Below are 16,741 nucleotides of genomic sequence, written 5' to 3'. Positions count from 1 at the left end.
TATATATATATATATTTATATAGTAAGATTATTCCAGCAATATTGCGGTATTACAACGATATTACAACATGTTGCAAGCTTCTATGTTGTATAGTATAATAATTATAATAATAATATAGTATAATAATTAGCTTACATATAACAATAAAATAAGACATGAAACATAAAATTATTTCAAATAATTATACTATTTAACAATTAAAAAAATGTCCCAGGATCACGAGGAGCCTTTGTTCCATCTGTTACGGGTTAACAAACCTTTTAAAAACATAGTCCCGGCACAGCATTGACTATGGACAATTACAAAAATAAATGATTGGAGAAAAAAAAATCGTAGGCCCATTTCTACCAATAGATTAACTTTAATCTCGATTAAATTTACTTTTTCTAATTCTTAGGACTAGAATAAAAAATAAATCAAGATTAAAGTCAATCTACAATGATAAAAATCGACAGTGGACGTAAGAATCATAAAGACATTTGTTAATAATCGATTAATAAATATCGAAGATTAAACATAGTCTATGCTGCTCCGTGCCAGAGCGTATTACTTTCTTTACAAGCGTACTCACGTATTGCTCGTTGATCCCGCGATAGATATTCTGATGTGCCGTAGATGGATTCGTCGGTGACGACGTCAGACTGTTGCCTGTAGTGCATGAAAAGAGACCGGGCTGATCTGTTCTCCTCGACGTCGAAGGGATGGACGGGTCGTCGCCGTGCGCGACGGACGGTCTACCGGCTATATTGTTGATTCCTCTGAAACCGTTTTCGTCCGTGTTATTGGACGCGCTATTCTCTTCCTCGCCATCCTCAGGAATGTCGCTGACGCGATCGCGTTGCAGAAACACGATCGACGGGACATCGTCGATGCCGCGTGTTACCTCGTCGTTCGTCGAAACTTCATTCTTCTCCTCCCTTCCTGTTACCTTGTTCTGAGCGTTGTTATTGATCAGTAGCTCGGTGTTATGAGGATTAGTAGCGAGGTTAGTTAACAGGTCAAGGCTACCAACACCGATCAAACCACCAGCGGCAATGGCGGCGGCAGGTGAGAGAACGTTACGCTTAGCGGGCGAGACCTTATTCGGTCGATGGCGACGCTGCTGGTGGAAGCGGTGGTGGCAATTGTTGAGATTATCGTCGTCATTTGCGTCGTTGTCCTCGTCCTCGTTTTCGTCGTCGTCCCCGTCTACGTCGTTATCGTCGTCATGCTCGTTGTCGTTGTTGTTAACGCCGTATTCGCAAGCGATATCCTCGCCGTTGCCGTTGTGCCCCGTGTTGCCGGCGTTGCCGTTGTTGTTATGATGGTCGTCCTTGGTACCGTCGTTTCCGTCGTCGTCGTCGTCGTCGTCGTCGTTTGGTTTACGGGTAACGTGATCGTCGATGGTCGTTACCTCGGCGAGAGAAACAGCACCATCCGTACGTGAATGCCCGACGGTGGTGAGCACCGTGCTGTTCGTAGACGGTCTTCTCTTGCTGGACTTGGACCATAGACCGGCCGCTCCGGTAGCCACGGACGATGAGGTTGACGACGAGGAGAGCGAGGACTCCAGACGGAGATCCTTGCGCTCGACCTCGCGCTCGTCCCCACCGAACAATTCGCTCAAGGACGATGACGTTGAACGGTGCTTCCAGTGATGCGCGCTGCCGCCGCTTGTTTGCTGTTGTTGACGTTGAATACTAGGCACATAGCCGGCTGGCGAGTACCTACTGATGATGTCGGCGGCCGCGGCGGCCGCGTCAACGCTGCCGCGTTCCCTCGAGGACGTGGATGAGTTGACCGAGGCGCTTGGCGTAGTCGAGATGTATCTGCCACTACCGCTGCTGTTGGTGCCGTTAACGATCGTTGTTGCTAATGCGGCGCCGCTGCTGCCGCCCGTTTCGCTGTACGTCGACGACGAGACTGACCTGCAAAATTTGCCCGACATAAGAATATTGCGGTCATCGCGTTTCGCCGGACCGGGCCTTTGGCCAAGGTCCTTTGCTCCCCTACCTCGCGAGATCGCGTTATGCAACGCGCGCGAGTATAGACGCCGTTCTTCGGCGGGACTCGCGCGCGTGCATGCTACTGAGATATGTGCGTTTCTATCGCTAGCAACCGGGCGCAACTACTTCTACTTCGAGGTTTGGAGGTCACTAAATCAGATTCGCGACATCGTTCGCGGAAGCGCGACTCGGAACGCCGACACGCTCGTACTAGATATTTAAATATATTCTCTCGAGGAATAACGCAGATTGAAGATCCAGGGTGGAGTGCATCTTTGGGATCTAAAGAGAGAAAACCTGGTGCTACAGAGGTATTCGAAACGCGAACGTCGTGCAGATACACAGGCTGGATAATCTTGTGAGGTCAAGGTCCACGTCTACATTCCGTAGCGCGAGCGTGCTTATTTAAAATCGATAAATGCGGCTACGTGCTCTCTCAACATAACATAGCTGCGCGAATTTCAATGGTGCTTTATACCATCTAGATTTCCTTTGCCTCGACGAGGAGAGTAATGCTTTGATTAACGACACCAAGATAGGGAACGAAGCTATCTGACCCGGAATAACAGGTAGCGGACCTAGCGACCAGTTTATGCTGACCTCGACCTTTAACGTAGGACTAATGCCAGTCATATACGAATGGGGGATGTACATATCGTGTCTGTCTTCGTAATTGAATTAGTGACGTGAACACAAGGTAAGGCAAGGTAAGTGACGCGCGAGACTTTCAGTTCAGACGTAGATATTCGACATCAGGTGCGAGATTATGAGAAGGAAATAGAAAATATTAGCATATATTAAAGGAGTAAAAGTAAAATGATTTTCACTTTACAAAATTATTTATAGGAAATTATCTCAAGGATATGGGCGATTTGATATTGATTAATATTGGGCGCTTTCCAGCAAGAGACACAGTTAACACAATGTGACATAATAAATCATTTCATCTTGTTTGCCAATGTTAAAAACGGAATAAATGATTCACTGTTTTACACTGTACCATCTGTGTCTCTTGCTGGAATATGCTCATTATATTGTACGTCTATGCAAACACTTTTGCTGGAGTCTCTAAAAATTTAACTAGAGATCTATTTTTGTTGAGCCATCAAAATAATTATAGGACATTTAAACATGACAACAACGCAGATAAAAATTTTAAACTTTCTATCAATAAGTTCTACATAATTATTTTGATAGTCCAATAAAATTCTTATCTTTAGATACTTAGCTAAATTTTTAAATGCTGTAAAATGAGATAATTTTGGCCCAATTGAGATAATAACTTTGATCTGAATTTAAAAACATCTAGATAGCGTGTCAGAATATAAAAACTCTTTGAAAATACTTTTAAGTCTTTCTCGATTTTAATATGCGTCTGCCTAAGCATTATCAAAATATGGATCAAAGTTACCCTGATTTTATGAGCCAGTTACCCCATTTTATTGTAGTATTTCAACGAAATTGTTTTTTTCGTGTAAACATTTCAATTTTCGACTCTGTGCGTGGGACAATTTGTGTTTCGCTATCTTCCTAAAATCTACATCCTACGTCGAGGATCGCTCACCTTGCGGGTGAGCAGGTGGATCGACTGTACTCCGATGAGTAGTTCCTGCGGACGCTCGTGCCAGTAGAAGCTGACGAGTAGAAGCTGCGGAGTGGATCGAATATATAAACACCTTGTCAAATTCTAATTCAACATTTCGAGAGCGTGGACTCTGTACATTTGTCTTTTGACAATACTATCGAAAACTTCACCTTCCTGTACTTAAATTTCTGACTGTATTGTTTCAGACCTAATCGATCGTAAGATCTGTCAACCGAGGAAAAAATTGCGACAGCACGCGATGTCTTACTTCTTGCGTTTAATTGAAGACTTTAATCGTCAGATTTCATGTAGAGATAGGAAGGAAAAAAAAACATCGTTTAACGTGATTATAAGACACGCTTCTCGACTCGGCGGAACCTGCCGTTCAACCGTGTCCACTTTCTCCACACGATGTTAACTTGCGCGATAAATATTACATCGATATTAAACGAGATATTCTTTTTTCAATCAGTATAAAAAATGTGACGGGATGTTCAGTTGTACATAAAAGTCGAAACAAGAATTAAGAAACCATATTGTGATTCAAATTACAGTGTGAATTATTCAATTTCATAATCATCATATTTGACTCTGTATAAAGAGTATATTGTATATTGCTTTAAGAAAAATTTACACGTTTAATGTTCATTTCTAAAATATATTAATTATTTTAATCTCCATTTACCGTATTTTTTGTGATTTTCTAATTCTTAAAATTAGAAGAAGATAAAAAGTTAAACCAAGTGAAAGTTAATCCACTCTAAATTGATAGAAATCAATGTAAATTAACTCTTTAATCTCTTTTTAATTTTTATCTTTTTACAATTTTCAGAAATAGAAGAAAATAAAAAATTAGTCCAAGATTAAAGTTAATTTACATTAATAGAAAGTAGCAACTTATGTAGATTAATTTTAATCTCTATTACTCTTTACCTTTTTATAATTTTTAAAATTAAAAGAAGATAAAAAGTAAATTAATCCAAAATAAAAGTTAATTTACATTGATAAAAACCAAAGTAGATTAACTCCAGTTATAAAGGCTAAAGAGTAAATTAATCTATAATTTTTAGAATTAGAAAAAGATAAAAATCAAAATTTACATTGATAAAAATAAACATACATAAACCGCGATACACAAGGGCGATCGCTGATGCAACTCTCGAGGATTCACTAGGGAATACTGATGAGATACTAACCTTCCTGGCGCGCAATAGGACCTCCTGTATTCCGAAGAGATAAAGTTTGAGCGCAAGCCCGAGCTCGAGGACGATGTGTAGAAGCTGGTGGGTCGGTCTAAGATCGAGGATGAGCCGGTGGAACGGTAGCTACTGTATTTGGACGTGGAGCTACCGAGCGCAGAAGTGGTGGTGCTACCGCCGCTGGTGCCGCTCGAGTACCTCCGGCTGGGCGAGTGCGGTGCCATTGGACTGGTACTATATGAGACCGCTACGGCGCCCGCTTGCCCGCCGCGATGATACGACATTGTGCACTGCGGCTCGCTGATCTCTTCGAGTTTCTCCGTCGAATGCCTGAAATTCATTTTACTGCACTATTCTCACGCGCACTCTAAAAAAAAATAAATACGAAAGAAAATGAATATGCGTACAAGAGGAAAAGAGACAAGAGAGTTTTATTAGCAACGGTAATTAAGTCTTTGCGACTTCGAGAGGGACCTTTCTTGCGGAACTCGTTCCTGGTTCCTCAAGCCCAGGTCTCGCGGAACGACCGGAAACCGCGATCTTCCGATTGCGACGCGCAAAAATCCTTTCTCGAAGCTTTCAACAAATGAAACAGAGATACACTGAGAGAAAAGTTTTTAGTATCTGCGATTATAATTACATGTTGCCATAATTATGGCCATTATTATTAATATTATTAATAGTAACAACTAATTAGTAATAATATGTATTATGTTTATTGATAAAATTATATATATATATATATATAGTTATTATCATTAACATTGTAGCAATAATAACTATAATTATGGTAACATAATCATAAAAACTTTTCTCTCAGTGTACTTGATTATAATTGCATAGCATAATTAGAAACTATTTATTACTGCTGTAATGTTGGTAATCATCATTATATTTATAATTTTACCAAAAATATATATAATTGATGCCTAAAAAGATTATAAATTATAATTACATTGTAACTATTTAGTGTATCACGAGGTACTTATATTTAATTAAACTGATTTATTTTTGATACTTTCCAACAAGAGACAGTGTAACGCAATAATTATTTCATCTTTGTTTAACATTGGCAAACCACAAATATGTTACGATTCACTGTGATATACTGTATGTCATCTGTGTCTCTTGCTGAAAAGCATCCTCTAATCAATATGAAGTAAGAAATAATTTACTTGAAATTTTTCTCGTTTTTACTACAAAGATTTCTTGACGCTGATCAAATGTATGTGTATGGCGTTCGTAGTTGGAGAATCGCGGACATCCGCGGACGTCGCACTCGCGAGATTTACCACAGGAAGTCAGATCGATGACTTTTTGTCGGTAAATCCAATTCGAGAAATGGAGTACATCTGACGCTTCTCGCGAGAATCACTCGAACTTGAATCTGATAACTATTGGAATCTGCTCGTTTCGCAAGTCAGAAGACTCATTATCAATCGGTACACATATAATACGTGCGTTAAAGTAACAATTTCAACGAGTGCCATTATCGATAATTGTCTCGCGCGATGATATAACGCGGTCGACCTTCGTGACGCGATTGAAAATCGTGCGAGTCCACAAAACGTAAAATGTGCAAAACAAGCAAGTTCTCGGTGCGCGGCAAGCTTAATTTGCGCTTTACCTCTGACCTCGTCTCTCGCTCAGATATATCGCGTCACCTTGCCCCCATTTTCTACGAAACTTCTCCGGAGATTATACTATATCCAGCAAAGAGATTATACGACGGTCCATTTGAGAGCAAAATCATATCACATTGTCGAACGATACGCTCGGTTGACGAGAGATCAAATCAACATAAAAGACGTAATCACTCAGGGAAAAAATAGTCTTGCTGAAGAATTTAAAATTTTATTAGCTACTACACAAAAAGAATAGTTTTAACGAATTACTTAAGGATTTAAACATTTTTTTAGCTAAATACAAATCTGAAAATGATTTCAATAGACTAATCAAAATAATTATGTAGGAAGCTCAAATGATCATAGAGTGTTAAAACTTTTTGTAGCATTTGTTATCAAAGTTTAAGTGTATATAATTATTTTGATGGTCTAACAAAATTATTTTCAGATCTGTATCTAGACAAATTTTTTAATATCAATACCTTTAGCAAACCATTCTTTTCGTGTCTCTTTATGAAATAATATTTGTGTTTCGTCGATTATCACGTATATATGAGTAATTTTCGTAGCGAAGATGAGGAAACGGAAGAGACGGATGTGTTGACGGTGCTGCCAAACGACGGAGTCGATAGGACGCGGATCTGACGCCCGGGATGATTTTTTTTCCCGCGATCTGGCAGCCGTCCCGCTTTTCCGTCGGACCGGAGTCAGAATGCGCAGTTTAGAACGCCGGAATATCCAATATAAACCATGTCGTTTCGAATTTCGTTACACGAAGCGTCAACGCGTGCCTGCTCCGTGACCCAAAGCGGTGAGTCGCGACACGTGTAGATTGACGTGGGATATACTCGCGTGTTGTGTGTTTGCAGGGTGGTCACCAATTATCCGTCAAGGAACAAAAATTCTGGTTGAAAACGAATCTGGTTGGACGAATCAGAATTTTCTGGTTAAGTCTACTAAAATTCTAATTGAGATAACTAGAATTCTGATTGGATTATTCTGGTAAAAAATAAGAATTCTAGTAGATTTTATCAAAAATATTGTATCGACCAGAATTTCGATTATCTCGTCCATTTTCCATCAGAATCACTGTTTAATCCAACCAGACCATTTTTCTTAGTGTGGGTTGGAAAAAAGATATGATGGATACTGCAGACACGCGGAAAGAATGGTTTTATTGACGTACCTAAAAATTTAGTTTGATACAGATCTGAAAGTAATTATAGAGTTTGCTACAATAGGCTGACTCATTTTATAAGAACGAAGTAAATGGATTCTAAAGTTAAAGTAATGAAAATACAATTTATCATGAATCTATTGGTACACAGTAAAAACATTTTGTACTTGTGTTAAAACCAGTCCACTCAAGTCCTTGTTGAAATTTTGTGTTAAATTTTTGATTTTGAATTTTATCCGAGCGTTAATTTAATATAAAGTAATTATGTCATATTTGAATATTTTATGTTAAAATAATATTCAACATTTCTTAGCTAAAGTAACACAATTTATGAGCAAGTGAACAAGTAATATAAAAATGATGTATTTTAAAACGAAAATTCTAAAAGATGAATAAAACACGTGTTAATATATTATCTGAAAAAATATGCTCCCACAATTTGCTTACAAATTGTGTCAACATTACATTTTTTGGTGTTAATTTTTTTGCATAATATTTATCTTCTAACATATTCGTCTTGTGCCAAATTAACACAAAAATTTGAGTGCGATCACTTGAAACACGTAAAATGTATTTTTAACAGAAATTTTCCAACTATGTATTTTTTCCATCATTTTCACTTTAGAGTTCATTTACTTCGATTTTGTAAAACGCGAGTTAACCCACTATTATAACAAGTCCTTATTGGATCGTTAAAATAATTATGTAGGATACCAAGTACGACGATAATGCTACAAAAAATTTTAACATTTTAGCAGCCAATTTAAGCGTTCAAATTATTTTAATGATCCAACATAATTATTTTCAGATTTAACTGAATTTTTAGGTATATTAGATTTTAAAGTTGTTTTTTTTTGTCAGATACAACTGTCATTTAATCTGTCGTTAGGTGATAAACAGTTGGATCTCATAAGATTAATTCCTTTGAACGACTCTTAACTCTAAAAACAACAATTACGGAAATCGCGTTAACGTACTCGACACCGAAACCCGTATTATTCGAACAGACACGCCCTTCTTTCCCCAACAATTATATCATCCGAAGATTAGCGGGATATTAATGAAGGATGAGCAGCGATCGTGTAATAAGGGGGAACGATGACGCGCATTCGCTAGCGGATTCCGTGACTCGGATGGATTACAATTCAATTAGCTTACGTAAGATGCACGGGTCGTGACATAACTCGGCACGGTGTGCGTCGGCGCATTATTAATTAATTTCAATGATAATCTATCGCCGGACACGTCCACGATTACCGGCGTTTAACCGGCGAGACCAAGAAAAAGTAGCCTGATCACGTCCGCCTAGACGTGTACTTTCGTATTTCTCTCATGTACCTCAAGGATTTACTTCTAAATTCACAACAGGTGTTGAGAAAACATGAATCATTGCACAAATACTCTGAATATCGTTCACGATTCGACGTTTTGTAAAAAGGGAAAAGCCTTGCATTCATGCACGGAAAAAAAATGTGTAGCTTTAACTAACAGCAGTCTAATCGAAAATATTTTTGTTTATCTATAATAACAGTATCAAGGCATACGTACTTATGTATGTGGGTGTTTTCCATTTAATGACATGAGTCAACATAAACATCATTCTATCTTTCTTGACATTTAAAGAATAATAAAAATAGAACAATACTTGACTTGTGTCACCAAATGGAAACTTTTTCCCCGCTTTCTTACACATGAAATATCTGGCAGGCATTATAATATAAAGTAATCATGCCAACATCTCATCATTTGCGTTTTTACATTTTCATATAAAACTGTACGTACTAAATTAAACTAAATTAATGAAGCAAATAATATCTCCAGGGTTTTTAGCAGAACAGAAAAAAATTGCCTGATTATTTTTCCATATCATGAATTCTGTCAGGCATAATTTGCAATGTCTTCCTTTTTAATTCCTTTTCTCATCAAATAATCTCTTTCTGTTTTTTTTTTTATCCATATCAAGTCTTTTCTGCTCCTTTAACAGAGTTAGTAACGAAACAGAAAAAGAATTCCCTTTTCCCGATTATCTTTTAATTCCCCGACCTTTTCAGTTTTCTCTGACTGATAACAATCTTGCGATTTTATTAAAAGAAGAAATGGGAAATATTTGTTTTATTACTAATATTATCGTTGAATTAAGATTATTTTGAATTAGATTGCTGTCGGCTAATGCTGATAATACATTACATTTTTTTTCCATACGATAACGCCGAAGATCGTTCGATTCGTGTTTTATAGGATAATAGCTTCGCGTGTGCGTCTATGTGCGTGCGTACCGACGACCTTAAAGTTTCATCGAGATAACGTATAGCTATGTAAAAGCTTCTAATCGATATCCCATCCTGTATACCGAGGGCGTATAAATGAAATGGAAAAACATTCGCAATATCCATCTCTAAGTCGGATACAGACAAACGGGAACACTCCACTTCCTCTTTCCCCTTTTCTCTGCGGCAGAGGAAGATATAGAGGGAAAGGGCATGCGATGCAGATCGATATACATCGGCCGTCTTACGTCCATTTCTATCAATGTAGATTAACCTTAGCCTCGGTTCAACTTTTGCTCGTTTCTATCAAGATAGATCAACTTTAATCTAGTTGAACTTACTTTTCGCTCTTTTCTTTTTGTTCTATATTATAGAAAGAATAAATTAAATCAAGATTAAAGTTAATTTACATTTGTAGAAATAGATATCTATCTTTTTCTGTCTCTCTAATATCGATAGAGATTAACTTTAATCTCGATTTATTTTTATATCCATGTAAGTCTGAAATTAGGAAAAGATAAGGAAGATAAGTGAAACCAAAATTAAAGTGAACAAAAAAAGACCTGGTTCCATCAACGTAACTTTAATCTCAGTTCTCTTCAACTTTTTCCAATTTTAAGATTAATTAGAAAAAGATAAACAGGAAGTTAAACCGAGATTAAAGTTAGTCTTACATTGATGGAACTCCGTTGCTTAAGTTTATATCAATTAATAGATTAAAATTAATAATAGGTTGATCTATATTGATAGAAATGTGGTAAAAAGCCGACGAATGTCTGTCCTATCTCTCTTCCAAAATCGCGAGCTGTACAATACAAAACTGTGTTAAAATTTAACTGGAAAAAGATAAAGAATAAATTAAAGCAAGATTAATAATTAATAATTAAAAAATTTACATTAATTAATAGTTACTAATATAAGTAGTTAATCTATATTGACAGAAATAGATATTAAAAAACCAAGGAACAAAATTAAGCCGATGAATGTACGTACAGACGACGTCCGTCCCGTCTCCCTCAAAATCGCGAGCTGTACAATATCGTATTAAAATTTATAAGTACCGCGGTCTAGCGTTATGCGCCGGCCTGTGATACGTAAATAACTTTACGGCACGCATTTCTTCCGCGTGTACACCTCTCTCCGTCTGCTTTTTATATCTCTTCCCGCGATCTCGGAAAGGCTGTATTAATAGTGCGCAGAAACTATGAAAATTTTTGGCCATCATCGTCGTCGTTATTGTTGTATCGAGTCCACTTTGGTGAAATTACTCGTGTACACACATTACTACGTAATGAGAATAAAAAAAACCGCGTGATCATCCGGCCTTCAGCCTCGAGAAGCCTGAACGGTGCAGATCGTCGCGGAAATCAGGGCGGCACAATGAGAAAGAATGGGCGATTCGTTGCGCGATTCCCCGAGGATATTACTTGATATTACTTTTTCATAAAGACAAAAAAATATATATTTTTTTATCTTTTTCTTCTATTTTTCTAGAGATTCTTCGTTACAAAAGAAAAGTCTAAATACTCATCAGTCCAATCTGATTTCAAGATCATCTTAAATAATGCCAATATGTATAAAAAGAAATTGATTTACGTCTTGAGATTGTATTTAAGAGATGATTTTAAATATAAAAATTATAGCTGATTTATATACTGAAAAGAAATTCTCGTTGAAAATGAACGAAGCAGAAAATTCTGATCATCAATCTTGATTATTTCTCTTAATTATAATTAAAATTATAATAAATTCAACCAGAAAATTCTGACTTATCTATTTTCAACTCGAATTCTAATTAATACAAGCAGATTCTTTTTCCAATTAGTCAGCTCTTATTTTAAGACTGTGACTTATCTTAAGTAATATCTTGAGATGCTAATACGATTCTGAGATTGGCTTATTATGATGTTTTAAGATTATATTTAAGACGGTCTTAAAAATAAGAAGCGGCTATGAATACTGATCTATGAATATCGACTTTACATAGAAGAATCTATACTGAGATCGATATTCATAGTCGGTTCTTATATTTAAGAGCATTTTAAATACAATTTAAAAATGTCATCACAAAAAGTAAAAAAACAAGTCATCAATTTAAATGTTACAAATATAATTTTGAAATATCATAAATATCAATCACAGAACCATGTTAAAGCATAATACCGAATTTCAGTTATTTTTAATTATTTTTATAGATCGCAACTACTTCAAATCAATATTAATTTAACAGATCTTATTAAAACAATTAAGTCAAATAATTTGAATCAAAAAATATATTAAATTAGACTCAAATTTAGTTTATTATTTACTAACTGCATGCGTTAATATCGACAATATAATTGTTTATTTATTTTGAAATCAAGTAAACAATTCAATCACAGAAATAGATTAATTTTGACATATATGGAAGATAAAAATAATAAAATGTTATTTAAATCAAGAGACTCAATTACCATTGCTCCTTTGATATTTAACAGTGAACTTAAAAGGGTCTTGAAATAAACATGAACTATGAATACCATTCTAAGTGTACAGAATGACCGATATTAAGTGTATATAGAAAGTATAGATATATGCAAAAGTATCAATTTCCGAAACAGCTAATAATAAGTACTTACGCGTCACTTTATACTGAGAAAAGTGTTTGATATTTGTGATTATAATTGTATGAAAATAATTAGAAATTCCATTTTTGCGGTAATTACTGTTATAATGTTCGTGATAAAAATCATATGTATAGTATATTCGCTAACAAAAATTGTATCATAAATTATAATAAGTTTCAAATATTAATAAAATATTATGTAAGTGGTGAATAAAAAATAAACATTTTTATTCAGTATAAATGCAATCGTAATTAGTGAATATATATTTTTTTTATTCACTTATTTATATAATATCTATAAAAAATGTTAAGACAAAATTGAAGACTTTTCAAGTGCTCTGTGTAATTATTATTAATAACCCAATTGACTATGCATGGTTAACAATCGTAAATATACAGTTGTTCCAAAAAATAATTATAAATTATTATATATTTAAATTATAAATGATAAATTGTAAATATATTTAAATTATGGTAATTGATTATAATTATTTTTTCTCAGAATACAACGTTTAGATCATTTTATTTTTTATTTACGACACGTTGTATTGACGTGGCCGTCTTTACAATTTCCTCTTTTTCTTCTTTCTTCTTTCTGATTATGATAATTAATTATATGAATCCGGGAGATTCAGGTTCGAATTTGTGAGGCAATATTTTTTGCAGATTTATTATTCGCTTAAATATCATTATTAATACTTTCAAGTTGGTATTCACAATTCATTCTTATTATAAAACTGTCTTAATTAATATCTTGTATCTGAGATTATACTGAGATTATCTCTTAAGTACAAAAGCTTAAATATAAGAATATTGACTATGAATACTGATCGTATAAAGATGCTTATTAGCACATTAAAAATTATTAAATTGCTTGTTAATTCAATAAGTAATATTACTAGGTACTCCAGTTTTTCTCATGAATACATTTCAAGACCGGAAAAAGATTTCGACGCGTAATTTGTATAGAAATGTATACACTGTAAAAAATAAAATGTAAATTTCAACTTATATAAACTTTCTAAGACTTGCAAAAATGTTAAAATTAACATTTTTGTATTAATTTTAACATCTTTGCATGTTTCAGAAAGTCCACTATATGACTAAATTAAAATTAACATTGTATTTTTTACATTGTATAAATTCACACAGAAATATTGACGCATTACCCAAGCAGAACAAGTCACGATCAACATCAAAATGACATTAAAATAAATCGGAAAGGATTGAAAAATGACTTTTAACGATCATTTTGGAGTCATTTTGATATCATTTTGTCACAATAACTTGTGATTTTGTTTGAGTAAGATCTGTTTTGACTGAATAGGATTTCTCTTATTCTCATCTTATTAGATTTATTCTCATCGGTGTTAAAATTCATAATTGTTTAATTGTGCAGTAAAATGAATTGATTCTTTCTCTTATCTCTGTTTTTTTTTTTTGTATACCTATTCCCCAGAAACTCACGTCGCCGTTTTGACAGCGGGCATCCATCTTCTTCCTTTCTGCCTTTTTTTTTATAAATAATTCATTTCGGACGCACTCGCGGGAAGGTTGTGAAGAGGACGGGGGAGGCCTTTGCGCGCGCGTATCGATATCCACGAATATTTTTATCGAACGCGTCTACGGCCGGGTAACCTAACCCTTCCTCGGAGTTCCTCGGCCACGCGAAAAGGGGAGGAAAAAGGAACCATGAAAATCACGCGAATCACATCCATATATCGCACGAATCGTCTCGCAGCACACCGTTAAATTCAAAATGTCGAATTACGCCACAATTTGAGTCATTTTCAATAATTTCTATAAGGCATCACTACTATTCAATTCATTAATCAGAATTCGAATAACCGAAACAATACAGTTAAATTAAATTTACCTCACGAAAATGTATTGAATCTGACTGGAACTTAGTTTATTATTTACTAAGTGCAACATTAATACGGATTGTTTATTTTGAAATCAACCACAGAATTGGATTGATTGACATTTTGACACATGGAAGCTGAAAGTAATGAAACGTTATTTAATTCAAAGGACTAAGTTACCATTGGCTCCTTTGATATTTAACAGTGTAGATATACCTTTCTTTCTCCAGCGGCTATGCGGAAAAAGTCAGTTAAGAGGAAAACAGGCGAGAAAAGTAAAGAAAGAGAAGTAAAGAAAGTTCGTTGATACTCACGATGAGAAACTTGACGTCGACGAGAAACGGAGAGTCCTTCTCGCGACCTGGCGGAAGAAACACACGGAAAGAAAAATTCGCGAAAAGGCCGGGCCGTCAGGTTATCGTGGCTCATCATCCGTGACACCTAGCAACCGCTCGCGTTATTTCGCTCATGTCCCCCAGACATGCGAATTCCTCCCAGGAGGGGGGAAGGGAGAGCGACAGAGAAGAAAACTGATAGAAGAAAACGAAAAAAAAAAATCGAAAGGAAAGGAGGAGAAACCTGCTTGCCGAAGGAACAACGCGAACGTACGTGCCGATCACACGGAGATCACGGAATGACTCGCGGGACGCGGATCAAAGCGGCGGGACTGGCCTCTCTCGGTGAGAAGGGGGTCGGCCATCCCGACGGTGGTGCCGACGCGATGACGTCACCCCGGGAACGTATGTACACATACGCGCTTCTTCGTTCCGAATTCCAACAGGGGTCGGTAAAGCGCGGAAGAGACGGTGAAATGCGATCGATTCTTTCCGAAATGCTTGCCGCCTCCCGTCCCGCCGTTTTGCTCGCTCGAGTGCGAATATGTATGTATATAATATATATATATATATAATATATGTGTATGTATGTAACGAAGAGAAACGCAAGATCTAAAGTCTCACTGATATCACGCACGCACGTCTCACGTTTGAGGAATTTACCTTTCGTCGACAGCCTCTGGCACGATCCACACTCCGACGTTCGTCGTGCCGCGAGATTATCGGCACTGATACGCCAACAATGCGCTCGCGGACAAAATGGCGATACGTGGTGGCCGATTTCCGTGTTGACAGTCATCGGCATTCCTTCGCGTGTACGACAGCGACGACGACGAGTGGCGGCGACGATGGTAGGCGGCCAGAGGACAGAGGATGTAACGGTGGCGGTAGCGGCGCAGCGAGCCGCGTTTTGCGCTAGCGCACAAGAAAATTCGCCGAGCGAACGCTTAGGGTGCATTCAGAACGACAATCCCACTCTGGCTGCAGGCGCGTTCACACCAATGATGCGAATTCCAAATAGCATGAAGAGAACATAAGAAGGTACATTACGATAAGTCCATATCCGTGTTCACTTACACATATGTTGTACGTCCGTTTATGCTCTCTTCATAGTAGTAACCATACTGCAAGTGGGAATTCGCATCACTGGTTTACATCTCGATGGAATAAAGTCACTAGATTATAAAATACCGCAATTGATTTCAGAAATGTCGCGTAAAAATGATGCCGAAGTGCACATAATACGATTTGAAGTACATCAGGGTCTACATTGGGTCAATTGGATGCAGCTAACCTAACCACGTGCGTTCTTTTAAGCATCAGATACAGTAGTTTTTGCAATAATTTGTTCTTTTAGCATAACTGCACAATCGATTGCAGCGCAGATTTTCGTTCTTTTTGCAATAGATGCGCAGTGGATACGCAGACGATTAGAATTAACTGCACAACCGGCTACGGATCTAGTGCTCGTAAAAAGAGCGACAGTATAAAGAGTTATAAGAAAAATTTATTAAAATAAGTGAAAACGTATATTTTTAAAGGCTAGAGTGCCGCCACCAGGTGAAAAACAATTATTTACCATCAACACTTTAAAAATACAAGAGTTCTTGATGGAACGTAAGTTTAGAATAATTAGAATCACTATTCGTACTAAATCCTCAATTATAATCAATCCTCATTATAATTGATAAAACGTTACATGGAGTATCAATTATGATATCCATTTGACTAGTATACCTTTTTTGTACGATTTTTCTTTAATTTAAAAAAAAATCGCGCGTTTTGAGAACACGAGCGCAGAATAACGTTCTCTTAAATCAGCTGCGCAGCTGGCAAATCCGATGCCTAAAAGAACGCATCTGTAATGTATACTTTCATATTTCTGGACAGTTCTTCATATTTCTGATATATACTTACATGTATCCTTCGTGCACTTTTATGCACAAAACTTCTACGATAAATAAATCCGTATTAAACTAAAGAATATATAAATTGAGCATTCGTACATATTCTTTTGTTCATAAATAAACTAAAAAACATTGATTTACATACTTGACGGCTTCATTTTCTCAAATAAAGCACAATACAAATGCATAA

The 16,741-nt window shown here is 36.3% G+C and overlaps 1 protein-coding gene across 6 annotated transcripts in view; it reads right to left on the bottom strand.

Moving 5' to 3' along the window:
- LOC108684841 (ubiquitin carboxyl-terminal hydrolase 20-like) overlaps positions 1-15,471 on the bottom strand; it is a 19,572-nt gene extending 4,101 nt beyond the window's left edge. The window contains exons 1-5 of one of the 6 annotated variants that reach the window (XM_018189361.1): positions 15,308-15,471; positions 14,624-14,670; positions 4,768-5,100; positions 3,551-3,634; positions 573-1,908 (exon numbers count right to left, since the gene is read on the bottom strand). In XM_018189361.1, the coding sequence (XP_018044850.1) occupies positions 573-1,908; positions 3,551-3,634; positions 4,768-5,054 (1,707 nt within the window). In that variant the 5' untranslated portion in view covers positions 5,055-5,100; positions 14,624-14,670; positions 15,308-15,471. Of the gene's footprint in view, positions 1-572; positions 1,909-3,550; positions 3,635-4,767; positions 5,138-5,177; positions 5,263-14,623; positions 14,671-15,307 lie in introns of those variants that run through there. The other 5 variants (XM_018189360.1, XM_018189359.1, XM_018189362.1 and 2 more) reach the window with 5 other exon arrangements.
- Between the last annotated feature and the right edge of the window lie 1,270 nt (positions 15,472-16,741).

Source organism: Atta colombica, unplaced genomic scaffold, assembly GCF_001594045.1.
Source record: "Atta colombica isolate Treedump-2 unplaced genomic scaffold, Acol1.0 scaffold140, whole genome shotgun sequence".
Classification (NCBI taxonomy): domain Eukaryota; kingdom Metazoa; phylum Arthropoda; class Insecta; order Hymenoptera; family Formicidae; genus Atta; species Atta colombica.
The sequence above is the reverse complement of the archived record's forward strand: the minus strand, read 5'-3'. Positions and strand labels throughout refer to the sequence as shown.